This window comes from Moschus berezovskii, chromosome 17 (assembly GCF_049115385.1).
Source record: "Moschus berezovskii isolate FMDL1 chromosome 17, NW_MosBer_1.0, whole genome shotgun sequence".
In the NCBI taxonomy this organism is placed as follows: Eukaryota; Metazoa; Chordata; class Mammalia; order Artiodactyla; family Moschidae; genus Moschus; species Moschus berezovskii.
Genome location: NC_142476.1, coordinates 12,242,300 through 12,265,452, shown reverse-complemented (window position 1 = coordinate 12,265,452; position 23,153 = coordinate 12,242,300). Strand labels below are relative to the sequence as shown.

At 52.6% G+C, this 23,153-nt stretch overlaps 2 protein-coding genes across 3 annotated transcripts; both read left to right on the top strand.

Annotated features, from left to right (window-relative positions):
- The first annotated feature begins 2,426 nt into the window (after window positions 1–2,426).
- LOC129551186 (alpha-1,3-mannosyl-glycoprotein 4-beta-N-acetylglucosaminyltransferase-like protein MGAT4E) lies at window positions 2,427–7,750 on the top strand. The gene is made up of 4 exons (XM_055418928.2): window positions 2,427–2,626; window positions 4,740–4,968; window positions 5,729–5,885; window positions 6,609–7,750. Exons 1-4 carry the CDS (start codon window positions 2,427–2,429, stop codon window positions 7,748–7,750), a joined length of 1,728 nt encoding a protein of 575 aa, XP_055274903.2.
- A 6,264-nt stretch (window positions 7,751–14,014) lies between these two features.
- CYB5R1 (cytochrome b5 reductase 1) lies at window positions 14,015–19,228 on the top strand. 2 transcript variants are annotated; one of them, XM_088845202.1, is made up of 10 exons: window positions 14,015–14,163; window positions 14,457–14,606; window positions 14,720–14,792; window positions 15,273–15,379; window positions 15,599–15,728; window positions 16,360–16,450; window positions 16,823–16,980; window positions 17,541–17,626; window positions 18,060–18,159; window positions 18,436–19,228. In XM_088845202.1, exons 1-10 carry the CDS (start codon window positions 14,149–14,151, stop codon window positions 18,606–18,608), a joined length of 1,083 nt encoding a protein of 360 aa, XP_088701328.1. In that variant the 5' UTR covers window positions 14,015–14,148; the 3' UTR covers window positions 18,609–19,228. The 2 variants fall into 2 exon arrangements, with proteins under 2 accessions (XP_088701328.1, XP_055274902.2); XM_055418927.2 differs by lacking the exon at window positions 16,823–16,980 and having other exon boundaries at window positions 16,360–16,443.
- The last annotated feature ends 3,925 nt before the right edge of the window (window positions 19,229–23,153 follow it).

The following is a 23,153-nucleotide window of genomic DNA, read 5'->3' as shown; positions in this document are numbered from 1 at the left end:
TCTTATGGACTCAGTAGGTGCACTCCCGGATGTTTATCTGAGAGAAATAAAAACTTTACACATAGACCTGAAAGGGCAAGTCTTCAGCAGCTTTATCTGTGATTGCCAAAGGCTGGAAACAGTGCAAACATCCACCAAACTGTGACTGCAAAGACGCTGCGGTGCATGCATCACTCAGCAGGGAAGACGGAGGAGGCACCGAGGTTCGCGAAACACGGTGACTCTCAGCACGAATGGGGAAGAGGCAGACTCAGGAGGAGACCAACGGCGCGGCCCCACCGACAGGACGCTCTGGGGGCCGAGAACAGGGGCGTGGTCACAGATGGGCTAGAAGTGAGGCAAAGGCTTGGATCCAAAGGCACACGAGGAGCTTTGGAGGCAATGGTGTCGCACCATGCCGTGGCCCGATTACAATGGTGACTATGCAACTGGACATGTACAGTGAAAGTTAGGGAACGCTACAAGAAAGAAGGTGGGTTTACTGTACGCAAATTATGTCTTGATTTACAAAAGGGAAAAGACACAATGAGACGCCAACACACCCCTGCTGGAATGGCTCAGACTGAAGGGCTGAAGTAGCAAGTGTTGCCAAGCAGGCAGCTGGTGGGAATGCTTAGTGGTGCGGCCACTGGAGAACAGCCCGGCCGTTTCCTCCAAAGTTAAACCTTCACCTACCACACAAACCAGCCATCACGCTCTTATTTGCCCAGAAACTTGCCCATGAATTCCTAGAGCAGCTTTATTCACTGTATTCAAACGCTAAAACAACTGAAATGCTCATCGGAAATCATAGAAAGGTAGCATAGGTAAATTCTGGAAAAGGCAAACCATAGTGATAGAAACGGTACCAGTGGCCCTCCAGACCCGGGGGCGGGGCGGGCCGGGGAGGGCGGACCTTGGAAGGGGCACAGAGCGCCTTCCGGGGGGCCGCTTTCCATCTGCGCGGCGGCGCGGCCCGCAACTGCGCGCGTTCGCTAAAGCGCAGGGAGCCGCATGGTACAAAGGGCTTGTCAGTTACAAGTCAACGAAGCTGACCTAGAAACTGAAAAGCTAATAAATTATTATAACGTGGTACGGCTTAGGCACCAGGTTAGACGACCATCCCCGAGAAACAGGGACGTGTAGAAACCGCTGTGATTTATCTCAGAGACGGCGCTGCACCAGCACGCGTGCTCGTCCACATGGGCACGCTGGCGGGGCTGGAACCCGAACACGCGAGAGACCGGCATTGTGACCTCGGAGGGGGAGGGGGCGATGTGGTGTTGTGCAGAGTGCAGTAAAAATAGATCAGCAGAACCCACACAGGAGTGGAAACAGCTGCGGGCTTATGCCCTTCCTGGATTTTGACGTGATGCCAAGGTAATTCAGAAGGCAAGGGAACGTGTTTTCCAAAAGCGGTACTGAACAACTGGGTATCAGTGCAAAGAAATGAACCTCGGCCCCTACCTCACACCACACGCAAACGTGAATTTGAGATGAACACAGACCTAAAGTTAACAACGAGCACTGTACTCGGCATGGTGAAGGAAGCCATGACCAGATGAGAAAACGAGGCGGCGGCCGGAACAGAAGGTGTTTATTTGCGGGGTATTTATCTGATAAGGCGCTAACATGCAAAATGCATAAGGCAGTCATTCAATTCCACAGCAACATAATAATAAGAATAATCTCAGTTAAAAATGGGCAAAGGACCTTTAGAGACATTTCTCAAAAACAGACATTGCGAATGGCCAACAGGTACATGCAAGGATTCTCAACATCATTAGTCATCTGGGGTCTCCCGCATTGCAGGCAGATTCTTTACCAACTGAGCTACCAGGGAAGCCCTCATTACTCATCAGGGAAATTCAAACCAAAACCACAATGAGATATCACCCCACTTCCGTTAGAATTGCTTTTACTAAAAAAAAATAAGTTTTGGCTAGGAACTGAGGGAAAGCAAACACTTGTACAGTGTTAGTGGGAATATAAATTGGTACAGCCATTATGGGAGTTCCTCAAAAAATTAAAGATAGAACTGACTTATGACTCAGCGTCCTATTTCTTGGTACTTATGTATCCAAAGGAACCGAAATCAGGATCTCAAAAAGACAGCTGCACGCCCATGTTCGCTGCAGCGCTGTTTCAGAAAGGACGCGCCCTGGCTGTCGACTGACAGAGGAGCATATGAGGAGATGCGGCGTGCAAACCCTGAAGCACGTACACACAGCCTCTGAAAAGGTGGAGCTTCCGCCATTTGGGGCAGTGCGGACGGACTTCGAGGGCATCATGCTAAGTGAGATAGGCCAGACACAGAAAGACAAATGCTGCACGATCTCGTCTATACGCGGAAACTGAGATAGTGAAACTCACAGAAGCAAAGAATAGAATGTCAGTTGCCAGAACCTGGAAGAGGGCAAGGGGGGGTCTTATCAAAAGAAGCAAAGATGAACGCGCTTTGGGAGCTAAGGTACAGCAGTGTAGCTGCCGTCACCAATGCTGTGTGCTACACGTGGAACCTGCTGAAAGAGCAGGACCTAAAGGCCTTCACCACAAAAGAGAGTGAGCAAAACAGAAGAGAAACCGAGAGAAGAGGCAGCCGCGCGGCGACTGTGGCCACCGCCTCGCAGTGTCAGTCTGGGTCAAGGCATCCAGCTGCACGCTTAACACGTGTAATTTCTATTCGTCAGCCGTAACTCGATCAAGCTGGAGGGGAGACCAAAACTGTAAAGCTTCTAGGAAGAATCACAAGAGAGCATATCTGCAACTCTGTGGTGTACAATATTTCTCAAACAGGATTTTAAAAAGCACTGACCATAAAAGAAAAAAAATACATTGAACATCAAAGTAATACATAACTATTTAAATTTTTAAAGGATTTTTATTTAATTGGCCGCACCATGAGGCATGTGGGATCTTAGTTCCCGGACCAGGGATCGAACCTGTGTCCCCTGCAGTGGAAGCACAGTCTTAAGCACTGGACCACCAGGGAAGTCCCTATCCATAACTTTTTAATGCAAGAAAAAAATTTTTTCTAAAGAGTCTCTAACCATCCTAAGTTCAGAACAAAGCTTTTAATGGCTTTTGTTTGCTTGCTTTTTTGTTTTTTGACTCCCAGAGGAGAAAAAGGGTGGCGGAGGGGAGGGAGCTTGGCAGAAGATTCAAAGAGGGGAAGAGAGGAGGGGAGAAAAGCCTTTCGTTCAAAAAGCTCTGTCCCGTTAGAAGCCTGCAGCTCTTAGTTAGGTGGACTTGTCAGAACCACACAGTTACGGATAAAGAAAACGTGATAGTACATAGACACACACAAAGGAATGCCGTTTGGCCACAAAAAGGAGGAAACCCTGCCATCTGTGACCAGGACAGAACTCGAGAGCACCATGTTAAATGAAATAAGTCAGACAGAGAAAGACAAGCTTGCTACGACCTCAGTGGTCTGTGACATCTATACATAAGCAGCAGCCACAGACGAGATCAGACTCGTGGCTGCTAGAGGTGGGGTGGGAGGGTGCATGAGAGGAAGGGGGCCGAGAGGCGCAGACTTGCAGGCATCAGATAAGCGAGTCCTGGCTATGCGATGGACAGCAAGGTGGCCGCAGTGAACGCCACTGTGGAGTAGACTTGAAGGCTACTGAGAAAGTAAAGCTTAAAAACTCTCATCATAAGGAAACTTTTTTCCTTTTTTTTCTTTTTGATATCTGTATGAGGTGGCAAATGTTAATTTACGGTGGTAATCATTTTGTAGTTTATATAGGTAAAGTTATCATTCTGTTCACCTTAAGCTGGGGAGGGAAAGAAGAGAGAATTGAAATACATTCTTAGTAACAAAATAGGCCGGAGAAAGAGAAGAGAAGGGAACTTCAGAGGCCTGGGTAGTCCTGGGCCCGGGGGAGAACTGGAGCTTCGGGGCCAACTTGTGATGGCTTAGAGACCCAGCAGGCAGCCTGGGGTAGGGGGCAGGATGGGAGCTCGCTGGTCAGGGAAGGGGTTCTTCAATACCCACCCCTCGTCTACTGACTCAGACTGACAGCTGACATCCAGACTCCTGGGCTTGCAGACTCAACCCTGGCCTCACCCAGAAGCAGGTGCCTGCCGTGAGGCTGGGGTGCCAGGCAGCCCCCATTCAAGCTGAACAAGGTCATCAAGTAGGGTCCCCCAGGAGGGATGCCCAGGTTCGGCCACCTCGGAAGAGCCATTTGGGACCCCGTCCTGAAGCATTAAAGGGTTTTCTTCTTGATCTCAGGGAAATCTCTGCTCTCTGATAAACTCTCAGAGCACCTTTTCTATGAGACAAAAATCTCCCATGGACGTAACACTGTAAACCCGGTCAAGACATCACATGACTAGGAATTTCCAGCCACTTACGGTTTCCACCCTTCTGACCAGCCGGGGATGGGAGAGAGACATGTACTACAGCTTCCCTCAGTCCCCCTGACTTGACTCAGAGCCTCGTAATCTGTCAGCCGTAATCCTGGGAAGGAGCAGACTCAGAAGGCACTGAGAGCTGACAGAGGGGCCCGTCACTGGCCAGTCACACCCGGGCGGAGGCGCAAGTTGAGTCTGAGGTCTGGGGAAGGCCTGATTAACACCTAGCCCTGCCTCTCCTCCTCTCGGCAACGATCCTTCGGGCAGGGTCAACGCTCCAGGATACAGGACAGACGTTGCTCTGGTCTCAGCTGAAAGCCTCGATAGAAGGGAGGAAGCGGAGGGGGCTGGACACGACCAGCCCCCTTGGCCTCTGTCTCCCCGGGGGCCATCAGCAGGGGCAGGTCAGCAGGGCAGAAAGGCTCCCGGAGACTCCAGGAGAGGCAGGGAGGAAGCGGGAGCCGGAGCGCCCGGTCCACACCTGCCTGTCTCCGCAGAGCTGCTCCCGGTCCCCGCACCGTGCTCCACTGCCTGTGCAAGTACCTCATGGTCGTCGTGTCCCTGATCCTCCTGGGCTCCTTCCTCCAAGAGAGGCTTGAAGAGCATCTTATGTACAGTTTACTGGTGGTGAGTCCCCGGGGGGAGCTCAGACCACGTGCCGGTCCTTCAGTGAGGAGTTTTCCCAGTTATACAGACGCCCTAACCTCACCGTGCACGCTCTAAGGAGAAAGCTCTGGAAGGATCAGGAGAGGGTCAGAGACAGGATCAGTGCTGAGCCAACCTTGATACAAAGGTGGGGTAAAGGCGAGGAGGAAGGGAGGGCATCCACGTGTGCAGGGGCTGCAGGACCCACCCCCCGGGAGGGCCACCCGGGGGCCACATCCCTGAGCCCCGAAGGAACCCCCCAGCAGCGGTCACCACTGCACCTGGAGGAGACTGAGTCCCACTAGGGCCACGCCCGATCCTAGAGTCCACGCTGTTCCGGAAGGCCTCAGACCAGCCCGAGCTTAGCGTGGGGCAAGTGAGGGAAGGTGTTTCAGAGACGTCTGTGCGGTCAGAACTGGGTGAAACAGAGCTGAGCACAGGACCAGACACCAGGCTTCAGCGTCTGCCGCAGGGCCCAGCACGGGCTGAGCCGAGTTAGTGACCTTTGCCAGCCGGAGGGTGGAGTAGTCAGACACGGGCCAGGTGGGGCAGGTGAGTCTCCATGCTGCATAAGCCGGGCCCTTCCCGTCGGCCTTCTGCACAAGTTGGGGGCCCCCCACCCCTTTTAGAGAGCCCTGTGTGTGCCCATCATGAGGTGGGTACTGGTTGGCTACATCCTGGGCTTGCCTGGCCTGGCTCTAAGGGGAAAGCCCAGGGTTGATGTTCACCTTACTCTGAGCAGGAGGAAAAGAAGAAAATACTGTGGCAACTCAACCAGCAGCAAATCAGCTCCGAAATCAAGAACCATCTGCAGGCCTTCAAGGACATGCAGAAAACCTCCCCGGGGCTCCAACTCGCCAAGTACAAGCTCCTGGCGGGGGCCCCTCCCCGCGAAAAGAGTGAGTAGGTGCAAGGTGGTGGCCAGACTGGGAGGTGGCAGACCAGGGGCGCAGACTGGCCAGGAGAAGGAGGGCGGCCGGGGCGGGGGGTGCAGCTGCTGGTAGGGACAGAGTGTGCTCCGAGCCTGGGCCAGCCGCGGAGTGCGGGGCAGGCGTCTTTGCTCCGTACCTGCCACCCCCCGAATGAGCGACTCACTAAGAAGCACAGAGCAGCCTCTTAAGGACTGTCCATCAGGGAAACTTACTCAGGACAGGCCCCTCTGGGAGGGGGACCAGTGGGAGAGTGTCCACGGGAGATGAGGAGAGAGCCTGGCCAGACAGGGAGGAGGCAGTGATAGGGACCCCTGGGCTCCGCACGGCCAGGCCCTGCGGGTCTACACAGTTCCCTGGAGAGCCTCCAACCCAGGTCTGGCAGACACACAGACACTGGGATAACTCTGAGGTCAAGGCCAGCAAACATCCCGTTGGACCTGGCAACCTTCTCCATCAGAGGGAGCCTTGTCCTTCAAAGGACACCCCCCATGCCCCCCACCCCCCGCCCCAGCCAACAGCCTTTCAAAACAGAGAGGAGAGCAAGCCGTGTCCCTCTGCTGCCCAGCGGTCAGCTCTCCCTGGGAACGGAAGTGGGCGCTCCTCTCGGGCACCGGCCCTCAGGGCAGCCGTGGGGAAGACCTGGGACCTGCCCACCCTCGGGAGGTGCTAACAGCCGCCCCCCACCCCCAGAGCTGCTGACGGTGGGCATCTCCTCGGCGCTGCATCCCCACAAGAGCGGCCTCCTGGACGCCCTGCGCTCCCTGTTCCAGGGGTCCTCAGGCCCCGAGCTGGGCTGCGTCGTCGTGCTGGCGTCCCTGTCGGACTCCGACCCTGAACGGCTCAGCCAGACAGTGGCCAACATCTCTGACCTCTTCCAAACACACATCGAGGCCCGGCAGCTGCTGGTGGTCGGGGGCCAGCTCGGCGGGCCCCCTCCCCTGGGCACCCTGAGGCCCGGGGACCACCCCTCGCCCTGCGAGGCCCTGTACTCCGCGCAGAAGGCCGACCAGGCCCTCCTCATGAACTTCGCCGCCAACCTCTCCGAATACTTCCTGATGCTGGACGACCAGGCTCGCTGCATGCCCAAGTTCATTTCCACCATCTACTGGACGCTGTCTGCTTGGAAGGAGCTGCCTTGGGTGACCCTGGAGTTCTCCAGCCTGAGCTTCGCGGGGAAGGTGTTCCGCTCCAGCGACCTCCGCCGCCTCGCCTCCTTCCTCCTCGTCTTCCCCAAGGACACCCCCACGCACTGGCTTCTCTCTGAGTTCCCTCTTCTCCTGGCCCAGAACACGCCGATCCGCTTTGGCTCCTCCGTCTTCCACCACGCGGGCAACCGTTCCGAGCTGGAGAGCGCCTGCTTCCCTGCAGACAAGGAGAAGGTCTTTGGCGAGCCCGACAACCCCACAGCCAGCGTGCGCACGGACATGGTGGTGCTGTCCCACAACATCCCACAGTACGCCTACACCCTGAACAAGGAGAGCTTCGCCACCCTCAACCCCGTCCGGGGCAACTACCTGACAGTGATCCTGGAGAAGCCCCAGAAGGTCATCCGGATCGAGGTGCTGACGGGCTCTGACAAGGAAAGGAAGCACCAGCTGCAGCGGGGGTATGTGGAGCTGGGCTTCGGGCCCCTGGAGGACCTCCAGGGCTGTGCGCGCTACACCCTGCTCGGCCCGGTGGTGGAAGGACGTCTGGACCAGGTGGTGTCTTATGAAGAAGACTCCCTGGAGGCGCTGGGCTGCATCCGGCTGCTGGTGCTAGAGGCCCAGGAGTCCTGGCTTCTGATCAGGCAGATCAGAGTCTGGACCACGGAGTATGAGGAGGAAGAGTAAGGGCAGACCTCACGGCGGGAACCGGGAAGGGTGGGGCTTGGGGATGGGATCAGCTCGGCTGGCAAGAAATAAAGCTAGAAACTGGTCAAGGCCTGTTCACTCTTGCGCTGGGCGACCGCGTACTTTGTTCCTCTCCTGGGACACTAATCGTGGGAGGAAGCAAGAGTAAAACCACACAGGACAGCAGACATAAACCAGGACTGCCCCAGGCAAGCCGAGAGGCACTGCCACCCCAGCTCCTGACGTTTGCAGGCTGCTTCAGAGAGTACGGGCAGTCCAACGAGGGGCGCCGATGAGACAACAGCCTTCTGGCTTCCGGGGGCCAGAGAGAGGGAGGGAGGCACCAGGAACTGCCCTGATTCTCATCCACACACAGTTGTAACATCCCGAGATCTTTCCAGGAAGGGCCTGTCGCTCCACCACGGGCATGACAGCACCGTGATCACAGAGGGGCTGACGGCGGCTCACGTCCACATACCTGCTGTGGTCAGCTCAGGCTGTTCTATTCCAGGGGTTATAAACAACAGAACTTTACTCCTCACGTCCTGGAGGCTGGAGTCCACGGTCAACGTGCCGGCAGGTCCAGTGTCGGGGGAGAGCCCCCCTCCTGGTTCACAGACGCTGTCTTTCTGCTGTGTCCTCATATGGGCACCAAGGGGGCAGGGGGCTCTCCGACTTTTTTTATGAGGGCACTAATCCTATTTGCAAGGACCCCGCCCTCAAGCCCCACTCACCTCCCAAAGGCTCCACCTCCTATTGCCACCCCCTTAAGGGTTAAGATTTCAGGGTATGAGTTCTGGGGTTGGGGGGGACACATATACACCACAGGAAGACCCAAGCCTCTAATGTGTCAAGGTTAAGATCTTGCTGGAGGAAAGTCTGCTTAGCTGGGACTCAGGAATGGACGCTTCAGGTATACATGAATCTGCCAGAACTGTGTTTACATATGTGCATTTTTCTAAGGAGAGGGCAGTTTACTTTCACCAGAGCATTGAAATGTCCCCTATCTGCCTCGTAAAGTTATGAATAGCTGAACCAGCAGCTATAACCTTCCAGAGGAAAGAAACAATATGTAACTTAGAAATCTTTCTATTCCCATCAAAAAATAAGGAGTCAGAATTACACATTCCTGCCTGTATTTATTCAGGAAATATTTGGGTACAGACTCAAGGTTGCTGCTGCTAAGTCGCTTTAGTCGTGTCCACCTCTGTGAGACCCCATAGACAGCAGCCCACCAGGCTCCCCCATCCCTGGGATTCTCCAGGCAAGAACACTGGAGTGGGTTGCTATTTCCTTCTCCAAAGCATGAAAGTGAAAAGTGAAAGTGAAGTCATTCAGTTGTGTCCGACTCTTAGCAACCCCACGGACTGCAGCCCACCAGGTTCCTCCACCCATGGGATTTTCCAGGCAAGAGTACTGGAGTGGGTGCCAGTGCCTTCTCCAGACTCAAGGTTAGTAGTAGTAATATGAACCAAACTTGAGTGACACCAACAAAGAACTTAATGCCAAAATCGATAATTAAAATTAAATGTAACATAGGTACCAGTTCTCTTTCATTTGATGAACGAAATTGATGAAGCCCAATAAAAACATAAATGAAAGGGTTTTGTAGGGTTTTGAGGCAGGCTCCTCTGCCCATGGGGCTCTCCAGGCGAGAATGCTGGAGTGGGTTGCCATTTCCTTCTCCAGGGGATCTTCTCTACCCAGGGATCGAAACTGCATCTCCTGCATTGGCAGGTGGATTCTTTACCAGTGAGCCAAACATCTAAAAAAGATTAAAAAATGCCATGTTCCTTGCAATATGTGTTGACCAGTAAAATGAATGCAAAGTCTTTGAGTGAATTTCCATTTAAATTTTTGATAAGGCTTTTTTCAGCTGACAGAAACCCTTTGTGCATTAGCCTGATAATTCTTCCTTACCTTGATATATTGCTGTTGCTTTCAATCAGATGGTATATGTATTTTGTTCAGCTTTTCTAGTTGTCTGAAATAAGAAGTTTCAAATTACCTGATTGCTATAATAAAAAAAACTTTTAAGTATGACTTGAAAAGATCTTCAAGACACAACAATTAAATGAAAATACTCAGGCTTCATTACAATATTTTCAATACAGAATTTATTAATTTATGCAAAAATATCTATACATTTCTATTCAGTGTAATCACAAATAAAGAAACTACCAAAGATTTTTCTACTAGCAGTTTGTCTGACTGTGAACCCTTATATTAAACAGGGCTTCCCTGGTGATCCAGTGGCTAAAAACCAGGGGACACAGGTTTGATCCGTGGTCCAGGAAGATCTCACATGCATAAGGGCTATTAAGCCCATGCACCACAGCTGCTGGAGCCTGTGCTCCCTGGGGGCCTGTGCTCCCCAGGGCCTGTGCTCCCTGGGGTCCATGCACCAGAGCTGCTGGAGCCTGTGTTCCCTGGGGCCTGTGGTCCCCGGGGCCTGTGCTCCCCGGGGCCTGTGCTCCCTGGGGCCCGTGCTCCCTGGGGCCTGTGCACCAGAGCTGCTGGAGCCTGTGCTCCCTGGGGCCTGTGGTCCCAGGGGCCTGTGCTCCGCATCGTGAGAGGCATCACCTCGGGAAGCACCATGAGAGGAGCCCCGCCCACTGCGACTAGAGAAGGCCTGAACGCAGCCACAGAGACCCACCACAGCCAAAAACAGACACATTCAGAAACTTTTAACAGAATAAAACAACTAAATACACCATATGTAACACTTAAACGTTGCTATTATGTGCACTCAGTCCAGTTCAGTTGCTCTGTCACGTCTGACTCTGCGACCCCATGGACTGCAGCTCGCCAGGCTTCCCTGTCCATCACCAACTCCCGGAGCGTGCTCAGACTCATGTCCATTGAGCTAGTGATTATTGGGATGAAAAGAATATACAAAATTCTCAGAGACTACAAAATTAAACAAAAACGGGACTCCAGATAGGCAAGCAAGGGCTTCAGCTGGCTGCGCCCTGAGGGAGTTCAGTGTCTGTGACAGCAGGTGGAGCGGGGGGCAGGCAGTGAGCAAAGGACAGGATCACCCAGGATTTCAAGATACGGGAGACCATCAACTAAGCCACAACACCAAGAACTGCACATTCAACAAAAAAAACTAGAAACGTGCTTGAAAACTGACCAGGCAGCAGCTCAGCAAGTCCCAAAGAGCTGAAGAGACACTCCAAGTTCTCTGGAAAGACAATTAGCTTCTAACCCACCTGGTTTCTAAATTAATGACAAAAAGAAAGATTTCTAAACCCATATTTTTAAAATAAACATATATTTCTAAATAACTCATAAGCTAAAGAAAAATCATTATGGAAGCTAGAAAATATTTAGAGCTGAATCATAATGGAATTACTAATAGGAAAACTTGGGTCATGCAGTTAATCCTGTTCCAGAAGGAAATTTATAGTCTTAAGTGAAAATAAGTGAGACTAATAAATAAAATAAATGAGGCTAAAAATTAAAAAGGTAAGCATCCATCATAAGAATTTAGTAAAAAGAGAAGGAAAAAACACAATGAAAATATAAGGAAGGATGTCTTCAATATAGGCCAAATTTAATGGCGTATGAAGCAGCATCTTAAAGAGAAAGAGAAGGCAAGCTGCACAGTGGGAGTATTGTTAACATGTAACAGACGAAGAACATCCACCAGAAATACACAAAGAACTAGCAGGAATCAGTGAAAAAAGATGGGCATCCCCATGGGCCAAAAACCTCAAGAAGGAACCCTGCAAATGAGGAAGTGTTTCACAAGGAGATCCTCTCACTTTTCCTCAAAGAACTGCAAATAAACATCAAAACGTCTGAAGTTAAGAAGTACTGCACGTTGGAAAGAATGTAGAACAAGGGTTGGTAAACTGCAGCCTACCCTTTGTTTGTGGACCAAACACAGCCCACGGACTGCTTCACCAGTGCAGCTGTATCAGAACACGGCCACAATCACTTTCCTCCACGCTGTCCAGGACTGCTTTCATGCTGCAAGGCCAGAGTTGAATAGCAGTGACGGATACTCTATAGTTCACAAAATCTAGAACCTTTACTGTCTGGCCCTTTAGACAAAGTGTTTGTCATCCTCCGATGTAGAGAAGCAAGAATTCTCGTCTCTACTAGCAGAAAGGCAAACCACCACAACTGCTTTAGAAAACTGCTTGCAGAGTCCACTGCATCTAACACCGTGCCCCTAACAATGGGGCAATTCCATTCCCAGGCACACACTCAACAGAAATCCAACTGCCTGTGCCCCAGAAGACATGGAGGACAACGTATATAGAAGCATCATTTGTAATGGCCCCAAATTGGAGGCCACCCAAATGGGACATCAGTAGTAGAACAAATATTGATAAATTTGATCTAATCATGCAACGGAACACTAGTCAGCAATGAAAATGAATAAACTATGATCACAACAATGCAGATAAATCTCACAAACACAATGCAAAATAGAAGTTAGCTACAGAAGACCACATACTGTATGATCCCATTAATACAGATTCCTGCTGCTGCTGCTGCTAAGTCACTTCAGTCGTATCCGACTCTGTGCGACCCCATAGACGGATACAGATTCCTAAAGGACCGCAAAACCAGCAGTCACCCCCACGTCATTTGAGGCTGATAGCCAAGTCTTACCGACTAAGGAAGCTTCTCCCACCAGTCACTTTGCTCAAAGGAGAAGCCCAGCAGAGTCACCTAAGAGGAAAATCAATGGGACACAGAGACAATCAGTGTCCTTCAGAGTCGCTGAAGGTATGAGTGCTTTGACAGAGAAGGGAGGTCATCTCAGGAGGATGGAGTTAGGGAGCTCTTCTGAGCCTGGAGCTTCACCACCATTGTCCAGCCTAGTGAAGGCTGTTCTGAGGGGCTGGAAGGCGGGGGATGGGTGGGAATCAGGTGACTTATCTCGTGGGGAGCCTGGAGGTCAGTGCTCATCAGCTGAACTGGTGTCCTTTGGGTCACTTGGGAGTGTCTCTTTGTGTCCAGCTCCAGACTAGAGAGTCTGGCCGCCACTCCGCCCCCCTCCACCAGAACAGGTCTCTCTCTGAGTGCTTTTCTGTGGGGTCTGGAAGGGGTTGAGTATCAGCTCGTCTGAGGGGCTCCGGTGATGCTGGAACCTTTAGCATCAAAGTAGGAGCGTTGTTCCACAGCGGTATGCCACCGAGTACTTACTGTCCGAGCGAGAGAAACAGGGCGCCGGCTCAGAGCCACACAGGGAAGACCACGCGAAGATTCGGCCAGAAGATGGGTGTCCGAAAGCCAAGGAATCAAGCCTGGAGAAGTCCAGGGCAAATGCCACTCCAGTTGGGAACTGCGCATGAGAATGGCCATCCTGGCCAACGTGTGCTCCAGTCTCTCAGCATCTGTGTCTGACTCCTCCGTCCCAGGCTTCTCCTGCCAGCAGAGCTCAGCTGTAATCCCTAACTGAGCATCAGTACTGTCTGCTGAGTCACTGCAGCAGCTGACGCCTCTGCGAGCTTTGCTCTGTGACAGGCCACACGCTAAGCACATTACACGTCTCACTCAGGTCTCGCATCATACCACACATCCATCTGTAGACTGGAATCACAGAGAGGCTAAGTTGTCCAGGTTCTGATTCAGTTTAGTCTACCCCCAAAGCCAGGTCTTTGGCCCTGGAGGCAGGAGAACCCAGATCCTGGTAAGAAGCTTGTGCTCAGTCCTGTCTGACTCTTTTGTGGCCCCATGGACTGCAGCCCACCAGGATCCTCTGTCCGTGGAATTTTCCAGGCAAAAATACTGGAGTGGGTTGCCATTTCCTCCTCCAGGTCATCCTCCCGGCCCAGGGATGGAACTCGCATCTCCTGCACTGGCAGGCGATTCTTGACCACTGAGCCACCCCGGTAGCCGGAGAATCTTGACCTGGACCCAAAGTGAGCTCCTGAATGAGCCTGATGGCTGGAGGGCCTGGCCTTGAGAGCAAAACCAGTCACGGAAGCAGACAACGAAGTTGCCCATGTCATTCCTGAGGAGACTCGGCCAGGCTGTGGATCCTCCGGTTGAAATTCTGCCTGTTGAGAAACCAAGGTGACTACACAACCGTTAGTTACTGGCAGGCCCTCCAGCTCTACTTTGAGCCTGTCTCTCGCTGAGCATCTGCACGCTTGAGATTTCCAGCTCCCGGGGGGTGTATGTCTACGTTTGACAGGACTCTGCCTCGTGGAGCCGGAGCGGTCCAAGGGGCCACGGACCGAAGCCTGGGGGGGAGCGGCTCCAGCCGCAGCCCCTCCGGGTAGGGCTCCGGGCCTGGGGGAAGGGGTGGGGCGCCGGGTAGCCACGCCCACAGGCCACGCCCATTCGGCCCCCGCCCACGCCGCCCCCTCCCTTCCCGCGGCGCATTGTGGGATCCGGCGGCCGGCCGCGCCGGGGGCCCTGCGGTTCCCGTCATGGGGCTGCAGCCGGTAAGACCCTCGCCCCGCACCCCGCGCCGGGGGGCTCAGCCCCCTCCGGGACCCGGCACTCAGGTCCGGACCAGGGGCTGTCGCCGCCGGCCCCGCTCGGCAGGGCTTCACGTCCGCCCCGGATGCCGGGTCCCGGGGCCGCACGCTCGGGCTGGGGGCCCCACCCAGGCCTCGGCTGGCCCCTGGGCCGGAGTCCGGGCTAGCCCTCCCGGGGCGCAGGTCGTCGGGGCCCGCCCCCGCCCGCGGCCTGGGCTGTTCCCCAGCGCCGCGGTCACTGCCCCCTCTGCCTGCAGAGCCCGGTCCTGCTGGCCTCCCTGGGCGTGGGGCTGCTGACGCTGCTTGGCGTGGCTCTGGGCGCCTACCTGGTGCGGAGGTCCCGCCGACCGCCGGTCACGCTCCTGGACCCCAATGAGAAGTACCGGCTGCGGCTGCTAGACAAGACGGTGAGTTGTGGAGTAGGGGCGGGGCCGGAGCTCCGCTAGACCGTGGCTGGGGCGCCCGGGAGCCTTGGCCGCACCAGACCTGCCTGGTGAGACGCTTGTCATCCGCCCTGCAGACCGTGAACCACAACACCAAGAGGTTCCGCTTTGCCCTGCCCACGGCTCACCACGTTCTGGGGCTGCCTGTGGGTAAGAAGGGTGGTGGGCTCCTTTCCCTGGTATCCTGACAGGGTGGCTCCGTTCCTGCGGTCTCCTGCACCACACTCCTGCCTTCTGGTGCCTTTGCACTCTGTCCGCCTTTCCCCACTAGGCTGCAGACCCTCCAGGCTGTGAGGTGCCCTGGGCCACTCTGGGCGTGGCTTTGGTGCCCCCAGACATCTTCAGCACTCAACACTACCCCCACCTTCTCCTGAGTAAAACTCTGCCCTTCTCCCCATTGCCCAGACCTTCAGCTCTCCATTAAGGTCCTGGCAGTTGCTGATAAGAGTTTCTGCAGAGGGCAGCTTTTGAGGGGTCCAGTTGGGGCCTCAAAGGGTTCAATTCTCCCTGCCTGGTAGCTCATGGGGACCCCAGTAGGAAGCAAGATGCTTTTCTCCTATCAAACATCCCACAGTGTTTTGAAAGGTAGCTCGAGTGCAGCCGGTCCACATGTAGCTCTGTGGTCCCCAGGCAAACATGTCTACCTCTCTGCCCGGATCGATGGCAGCCTAGTCATCAGGCCGTACACTCCCGTCACCAGCGATGAGGACCAGGGCTACGTGGATCTTGTCATCAAGGTAAGAGGGTCAGAAGGAGCCCCTGGAGCCCTTATCCTCCTCCCTCTGAGCTTTGTAGAAACTTACAAGATGTGTTGGATAGGAGGAGGCACATGTCCTTTGTGGCCGTGAAGACAGAGCCCTGGTGTCATCCCTGCCCAGCTTCAGGAAGGTACTGTCATCAGGGGACTCAGAAGCCAGTGACATTCAAATAAAGTTCTTTCCATTCTGTCTTATCAGGTCTATCTGAAGGGTGTTCACCCCAAGTTTCCCGAGGGAGGGAAGATGTCTCAGTACCTGGATAGTCTGAAGATTGGGGACTTGGTGGAGTTTCGGGGGCCGAGTGGGCTGCTCACCTACGCCGGAAAAGGTAACGGCCCGCCCCCACAACTCTGGTGCCCGCAGACCTCTCTGCGGAGTATGGCTCTGTGTGTGCGTGCACATAGGTGAGGGCCGCCTGCCCTGCCGGTGAACACAGCCCCGGTGTTAGACAAAGGCGTCTTCTGCAGTCCCATGTGCCTGAGATCAGTTCCGCATCCCCACGGTTCAGCAGCCACGACAGCCATGGGGTGACTAACACGTGCTGCTCCCGCTCTCCCGCAGAGACTCACCCTCAGGCCGAGCTTCAGAGAGCCAGAGATGACGATGATGTTTGCCCTTCCCGTGGGAACAGTGGGTGCATTAGGCAGCCTGAGCACTGCTCTGTGCCACTGGGGAGATAGATTCACACCTGGCCCCATGCCTGTCGCCCTCACCAGGGAGTGACCCTCTGCGGGAGGCAGCTAATGACTCACTGTGGCTCATGATGTGGGACAGACAGTTCTGGCCCCATTGTCCCGCAAGTGTCTCATTGTGAGGGCTCGCCCAACACCCACGCCCCAGAATCGGATTGCACAGCAGCTGCTGAACTGGCCTGGGCCATGTTTTCGACTCTGCATTTGTTTTCTTACTTCATTGAATTGACTTTGTTCTTTCTCCCATCTCTCTGCTTGACTTCTCAGGGAAGTTTAACATTCAGCCCAACAAAAAGGCTCCACCAGAAGCGCGCGTGGCCAGGAACCTAGGAATGATCGCCGGAGGCACAGGTGCATGGCCCCAGGGCTGCCCCTCCCTCCCTCCTTTGTGACCGTGGCCGTGACAGCTCTGGGTGCCCCTCAGAAGGTTTGGTTATCATGACCAAACTGGGGGGTTCCCAGCAATGCCTAGAGCTCCCCAGGTGCTGCAAAACAAAATCATAATCAGGTAGAAGCCCGCTCCAAAATTTATTTTTAACTGACAGTATGAGAGGAAGATCAGGTGGGCTCTCCCAAGACCTCACATTGAATGAATCTAATAAATATTGGGTGAGATCAAAGAAGAAGCTAGAAATAGGACAGTGGAGAAGAAAGGAAACTAGCATTGGACATTTGCCTCTGTCAGACACTGTGCTAGTCTCTTTATATGTGTCCGTGATGTAAGCGTGAGCCTTCCCTTTTTAGGGATGAGAAAACGGAGGTTCGGAGAGGTTGAATGCTTTCTGCGTGGTAGGAGGCAGGGTCACTGTGCAGCTCTGCCCAGTTCCAAAGCTCAGGCACTTAACCTGCAAGTCCAGGGCTCTAGGACCCTCATCACTGAGTCAGTAGGTGCTTGCAGTCATTTGGGATATCGAGTCCTGCCCTCCAAGGGACTTCAGGAAAGTCCTAGATTGGTTCTTTAGAAGGATTTCAACAACATGAGGGCTTTCCTTGTGGCTCAGCTGGTAAAGAGTCCACCTGCAATGTGGGAGACCTGGGTTCGATCCCTGGGTTGGGAAGATCCCCCTGGAGAAGGGAAAGGCTGTCCACTCCAGTATTCTGGCCTGGGGAATTCTATGGACTATAGCCCATGGGGTCGAAAAGAGTTGGACACAACTGAGCGACTTTCACTTTGACCTTTTTTTTCCGACAACATGAACTTATGTGAATACTGAGCACCTGAGCTCAGTCCCCCACCAGATAGAACAGTTAGTGAGTTTGGGATAAAGGGCACATCCGTCCAGAAATGTCGGTGCTGTGAAGTCACAGGAGAAGCACAGAGAATTAGGACATGAAGGAAAGCAGAGTGAAGGGCTGAGTGAGTAGAATTAAGCTGATGGAGTTGGGCAAATCACAGGCAGGGGTGGGGAGTGTGGCCTCCCATCTCACCATGGGGCGTCTGTGTTCAGGAATCACTCCAATGCTGCAGCTGGTCCGGGCCATCCTGAAAGACCCAGAAGATCCTACCCAGTGCTTTCTGCTGTTTGCCAACCAGGTTGCTTCGCTTTTCTCAGTCCTGGGATTTCATCGTTACTGTGTGGGGAGGGTGGTCCCGATGGGTAGACTGGCCCAGCCTCTGCCCAGGGCCCTGCTGCAGGTAGAGGGTCCTTCCCACAGTAAGCAGGGCAGCACTGAGCCAGATTCCTTCCCTGGCCCCTGAGGACAAAGAAAGAGAAAACATTCACAGAGTGTAGAGACTGGCTCCTTGAGTTTCCTGTTACACAGTCCATCTTCATTCCTTTTATTGTGTCCGTAAAGGCTCCTTCCCTCTCCTTCCCCTCATCCTAACTTCCTCAAAGCCTTGCTTATACCCTTGAACTTCTGCTTTCTTTGTCTTTCCTGGTTGGAAAGTTGTTATAGCAGAGAACTTCTTATGTTTCAGAATCTGAGAAGGTTCCTAAAGACTTTGCTTCTTCTTTTCATTTCAGACTGAAAAGGACATAATCTTACGAGAGGACTTGGAGGAGCTGCAGGCGCGACACCCCAGCCGCTTTAAGCTCTGGTTCACTCTGGATCACCCCCCAGAAGGTACCTTCCCCATTTCTGGATGTCCCAGATGAGGGTTCCCCATCCGTGGGATCTGACGCTGCCAGCCTCTGAGTGCATGGACATAGTGCTCCCCTGCACCCTTCCCTGTGGTTCCTGTTGACCGGGGGTGGCAGGGCTGGCCATCCCGCTGACCATTGGGTGCTGCTGCAGCTGGAGGCCTTCTCAGGAGCCGAGCCGGAGCACCCTCCCCCTGCCCACACTGCCCCCCGCAGCCGGCGCAGCTCTGGAAGGTGGCGCTCTCCTCTCCCTGTGCAGGTTGGGCCTACAGCAAGGGCTTCGTCTCTGCCGACATGATCCGGGAGCACCTGCCCGCTCCTGGAGAGGACGTGCTGCTGCTGCTCTGTGGGCCACCCCCGATGGTGCAGCTGGCCTGCCTCCCCAACCTGGACAAACTGGGCTACTCGCCAAAGACGCGCTTCACCTACTGAGCCTCCCTGCACTCCCCTGGCCCTGTGGCCGGCCTCTGCCCCCAGTCAGCACCCAAAGGCCATAAGCCCTAAACGCCCTTCCCAACAGTATCAGCCTGTTTGCCTTACTCGGAGCTCAGGTCTGGATGGTCCCTGCAGGAACAACATTCTTAAAGCTGTGGAAGAGGGCCAAGGCCGAGTCTTCCCCTGGAAGGCCCCCATCTCCCTGTGATGACATGCTGGTCAGGCTCCTAGAGCAGACTCTTCCATGAGTCAGCGGGAAGGAAGCTTGCACCCTTGTTCCAAGACTGGCTAGTTCCTTGATGGCATCACGGTCTTTGTATCTGTGGTGAAAGAACCGTGTTTAATGGGTTTCATTTAATATTTGGTGCTTACCCCATACTAGACTGTGTATGGGGCGGGGTGCAGACTTGCAGACCTTATCTTTTGGAGACAGCGGGAGTGCAGGAAGCAGTCTTCCCAGGCCTCAGAGAAAGGAGTCTGAACTGTGTTTGGTGTCTGTCTCGTTCTGGACCTGCCGAGGCTGGAGGGAGGGGGCTGCCTCGGTCTGAGACTGCTGCTGTGGCAGAAACCTCTGGCTTATGCAAATAAACGGGGCCCAGGCCCTGGGGTTCACCTAAGAGGCCATTGTGTCTGGGGTCCTTGCTTCCAAGGCTTTTCATGCTGACAATGTGAGGAGTAAGGGTTCCCAGCATAGAATTTTCGTCAGTTCTTCCACTGAACCTCCGAGTGGTTGGCTGAAATGTGAGCTGTCCCCAAAGTCCACACTCCTCTCAGCAGCTGTCTCAGCAAAGCCAGAAGCGCAGGGGCTCCCTGGAGAAGCCTCAGGAGGATGAAGGAGAATATAAGTGAGAGGGAAGCTTTTGGAGCCCAGGTACCCTCACAGTGGTCATAGGTTGGCCACTCTTGCTCTCCTCCCTTCCCTTGGCCCTTCACTGCATTTATCCTTCAGGGTGCCTGGAAAATAAGTCAAAGTATTGTCTTTCTATTTGGAAGAGAAGCCTTGGTCCTTAAAAAAGTAACCTGACCTCACCAGCCCTGGCCAGACTGGCTGGTGCCTGGAACGGAGTTGCCTGGGCCCGTCTGTCCTAACCGCCCTTTTCCTGTTCCAGCAGCCGGCCCAGTCCACTCCCTCTCGGCATCACAGCTGGGTCCCTCCCTCTTCAGATCCTCTGCTAGTCACATGGCACAGAACAATGCATCAGGACAGAAGGAAGGGTGGCATTGTTTTTCTGTGTGGAACTGTGTGTGACTTCTGGGGCCCCAGAAAGAATGGCTGTGGGCCCCCGCCCAGGGTAGAGCCAGTACTGATCAGGCATGTCTTGATCAGCTGGCATGTGTGTGTACCAGGCTCTGTGAGCACCTGGACACCTAACTACCAAAGAGGAAATTCTTGCTTAGGATTGTTGGGCTCAGAAAGTGAAGCACCCCAGCAAAGAGAATTCCTTACACAGGAGCTCATTCCTTGATTGCATGGGTTTCTGTCTTATCCACTCAATATACAAACATTAAGGACTTCCATGTACCTGTGCTAGGTCCTGAGGAGTCACTGTTCTTAGACCGCAAACAACTCACAGTCTAGAGTAAGACAATGATAAATAACTACAGCACGGTGAACACTATGGAGGAGATACAAGGTGCAGATGGTAAGAGTTCGGAAAAGATTCTGAGAGGAAGAGAGGAACGTGTTTTAGTTAACAGCCATATTGCAGGCATCGTGCTAAATGTTCAGTCTCAGTTATGTCCGACTCTGCGACCCCATGGACTGCAGTACACCAGGCCTCCCTGTCCATCACCAACTCCCAGAGTTTACTCAAACTCATGTCCATTGAGTCGGTGATGCCATCCAACCATCTCATCCTCTGTCGTCCCCTTCTCCCCTTCAATCTTTCCCAGCATCAGGGTCTTTTCAAATGAGTCAGTTCTTTGCATCAGGTGGCCAAACTATTAGAGTTTCAGCTTCAGCATCAGTCCGTCCAGTGAATATTCAGGACTGATTTCCTTTAGGATGGACTGGTTGGATCTCCTTGCAGTCCAAGGGACTCTCAAGAGTCTTCTCCAACACCAAAGTTCAAAAGCATCAATTCTTTGGCAGTCAGCTTTCTAAGGCCAACTCACATCCATACATGACTACTGGAAAAACCGTAGCCTTGACTTGATGGACCTTTGTTGGCAAAGTAATGTCTCTGCTTTTTAATATGCTGTCTAGGTTGGTCATAACTTTTCTTCCAAGGAGCAAGTGTCTTTTAATTTCAAGGCTGCAGTCACCATCTGCAGTGATTTTGGAGCCCCCCAAAATAAAGTCTGTCACTGTTTTCCGATCTATTTGCCATGAAGTGAGGGGACTAGACGCCATGATCTTAGTTTTCTGATTGTTGAGTTTAAAGCCAACTTTTTCACTCTTCTCTTTTACTTTCATCAAGAGACTCTTTAGTTCTTCACTTTCTGCCATAAGGATGGTGTCATCAGAGGTTATTGATATTTCTCCCGGCAATCTTGATTCCAGCTTGTGCTTCTTCCAGCCCAGTGTTCCTCATGATGTACTCTGCACATAAGTTAAATAAGCAGGGTGACAATATACAGACGACGTACTCCTTTTCCTATTTGGAACCAGTCTGTTGTGACATGTCCAGTGCTAACTATTTGCTTCTTGACCTGCATATAGATTTCTGAGGAGGCAGGTCAAGTTGTCTGGTATTCCCATCTCTTGAAGAATTTCCCACAGTTTGTTGTGATCCACACAGTCAAAGGCTTTGGCATAGTCAATAAAGCAGAAGTAGATGTTTTTCTGGAACTCTCTTGCTTTTTCAATGATCCAACAGATGTTGGCAATTTGATCTCTGGTTCCTCTGCCTTTTCTAAATCCAGCCTGAACATCTGGAAGTTCACAGTTCACATACTGATGAAGCCTGGCTTGGAGAATTTTGAGCATTACTTTGCTAACGTATGAGATGAGTGCAATTGTGTGGTAGTTTGAGCATTCTTTGGCATTGCCTTTCTTTGGGATTGGAATGAAAACTGACCTTTTCTAGTCCTGTGGCCACTGCTGAGTTTTCCAAATGTGCTGGCATATGGAGTGCAGCACTTTCACAGCATCATCTTTTAGGATTTGAAATAGCTCAACTGGAATTCCATCACCTCCACTAGCTTTTTTTGTAGTGATGCTTCCTAAGGCCCACTTGACTTCACATTCCAGGATGTCTGGCTCTAGGTGAGTGATCGCACCATTGTGGTTATCTGGGTCTTGAAGATCTTTTTTGTATAGTTCTGTGTATTCTTGCCACCTCTTCTTAATATCTTCTGCTTCTGTTAGGTCCGTACCATTTCTGTCCTTTACTGTGCCCATCTTTGCATGAAATGTTCCCTTGGTATCTCTAATTTTCTTGAAGAGATCTCTAGTCTTTCCCATTCTATTGTTCTCCTCTATTTCTTTGCACTGATCACTGAGGAAGGCTTTTTATCTCTCCTTGCTATTCTTTGGAACTCTGCATTCAAATGGGCATATCTTTCCTTTTCTCCTTTGCTTTCGCTTCTCTTCTTTTCTCAGCTATTTATAAGGCCTCCTCAGACAGCCATTTTGCCTTTTTGCATTTCCTTTTCTTGGGGATGGCCTTGATCACTGCCTCCTGTACAATGTCACGAACCTCTGTCCATAGTTTTTCAGGCACTCTATCAGATCTAATCCCTTGAATCTATTTGTCACTTCCACTATATAATCGGATTTGAACATGATCATGGTGTAATTGAATCTTTATGATAATCCAGAGTCTGGGATTCAGGATATGTAGGAAGTCACATAGCTGGTCAGTGGCTGGCAGAGCCTGAGTATGAACCTAGGATTGTCTTGGTCCAAAACCAAAACAAGAACTGGGCACTGTAATTTGCTTGGATCTTTTGGCAGAGAATGACGGGGTGGGTGATCCAACAAAAGGATCAGCATGTACAAAAGCCTGAAGGACAGAAGAGAAGTTCATGTTGAAGAACTCAGCAAGTTCATTGAGGCTCAAATGCCAGAGGGCAAGCGGAGGCAGGTGAGGCCTGAGAGCAGGTGAGAGCCTTTAATGCCAAGCTGAGAGCAAACTCCTGTGGACAGCACCCATTTCTGAGGGTTTTTTATACAGTGGGCAGCACATGATAGCTAAGATTTGTGAAGCATTTATGATTTGCCAAGCATCAAGTCAAAAACCTGCATAAATTATCTCAATCCTGACAAAGAGCCCATGAAACAGCACTGTTTTATTCCTATTTTTCAGATGAGGTACTTATCATGGAGGGTTCAAAAACGTGCTCAAGATCAGAGGCTAGCCAGCGATGAAAGCCTGGGTGTATATGATTTCAGAACCTACAGTTTTAACCAGCACCACTGCCCTGAAGCATCCGTTCAGTTCAGTTCAGTCGCTCAGTCGTGTCCAACTCTTTGCTATCCCATGGACTGCAGCACCCCAGGCTTCCCTGTCCATCACCAACTCCCACAGCTTGCTCAAACTCACGTCCATTGAGTCGGCTCTTCTCATTGGAAAAGACCCTGAAGCATCAGGATTATAA

Coding starts and splice junctions, on each gene's coding strand:
- LOC129551186 (XM_055418928.2), top strand. CDS start 2,427: ATGAACGCGCTTTGGGAGCTAAGGTACAGCAGTGTAGCTGCCGTCACC. Junction 2,627..4,739: donor CAGTGTCAGTCTGGGTCAAG/GCATCCAGCTGC, acceptor GGCCATCAGCAG/GGGCAGGTCAGCAGGGCAGA. Junction 4,969..5,728: donor TTATGTACAGTTTACTGGTG/GTGAGTCCCCGG, acceptor TACTCTGAGCAG/GAGGAAAAGAAGAAAATACT.
- CYB5R1 (XM_088845202.1), top strand. Junction 16,451..16,822: donor GCCGGAGGCACAGGTGCATG/GCCCCAGGGCTG, acceptor TGTAAGCGTGAG/CCTTCCCTTTTTAGGGATGA. Junction 18,160..18,435: donor TCTGGATCACCCCCCAGAAG/GTACCTTCCCCA, acceptor CTCCCTGTGCAG/GTTGGGCCTACAGCAAGGGC.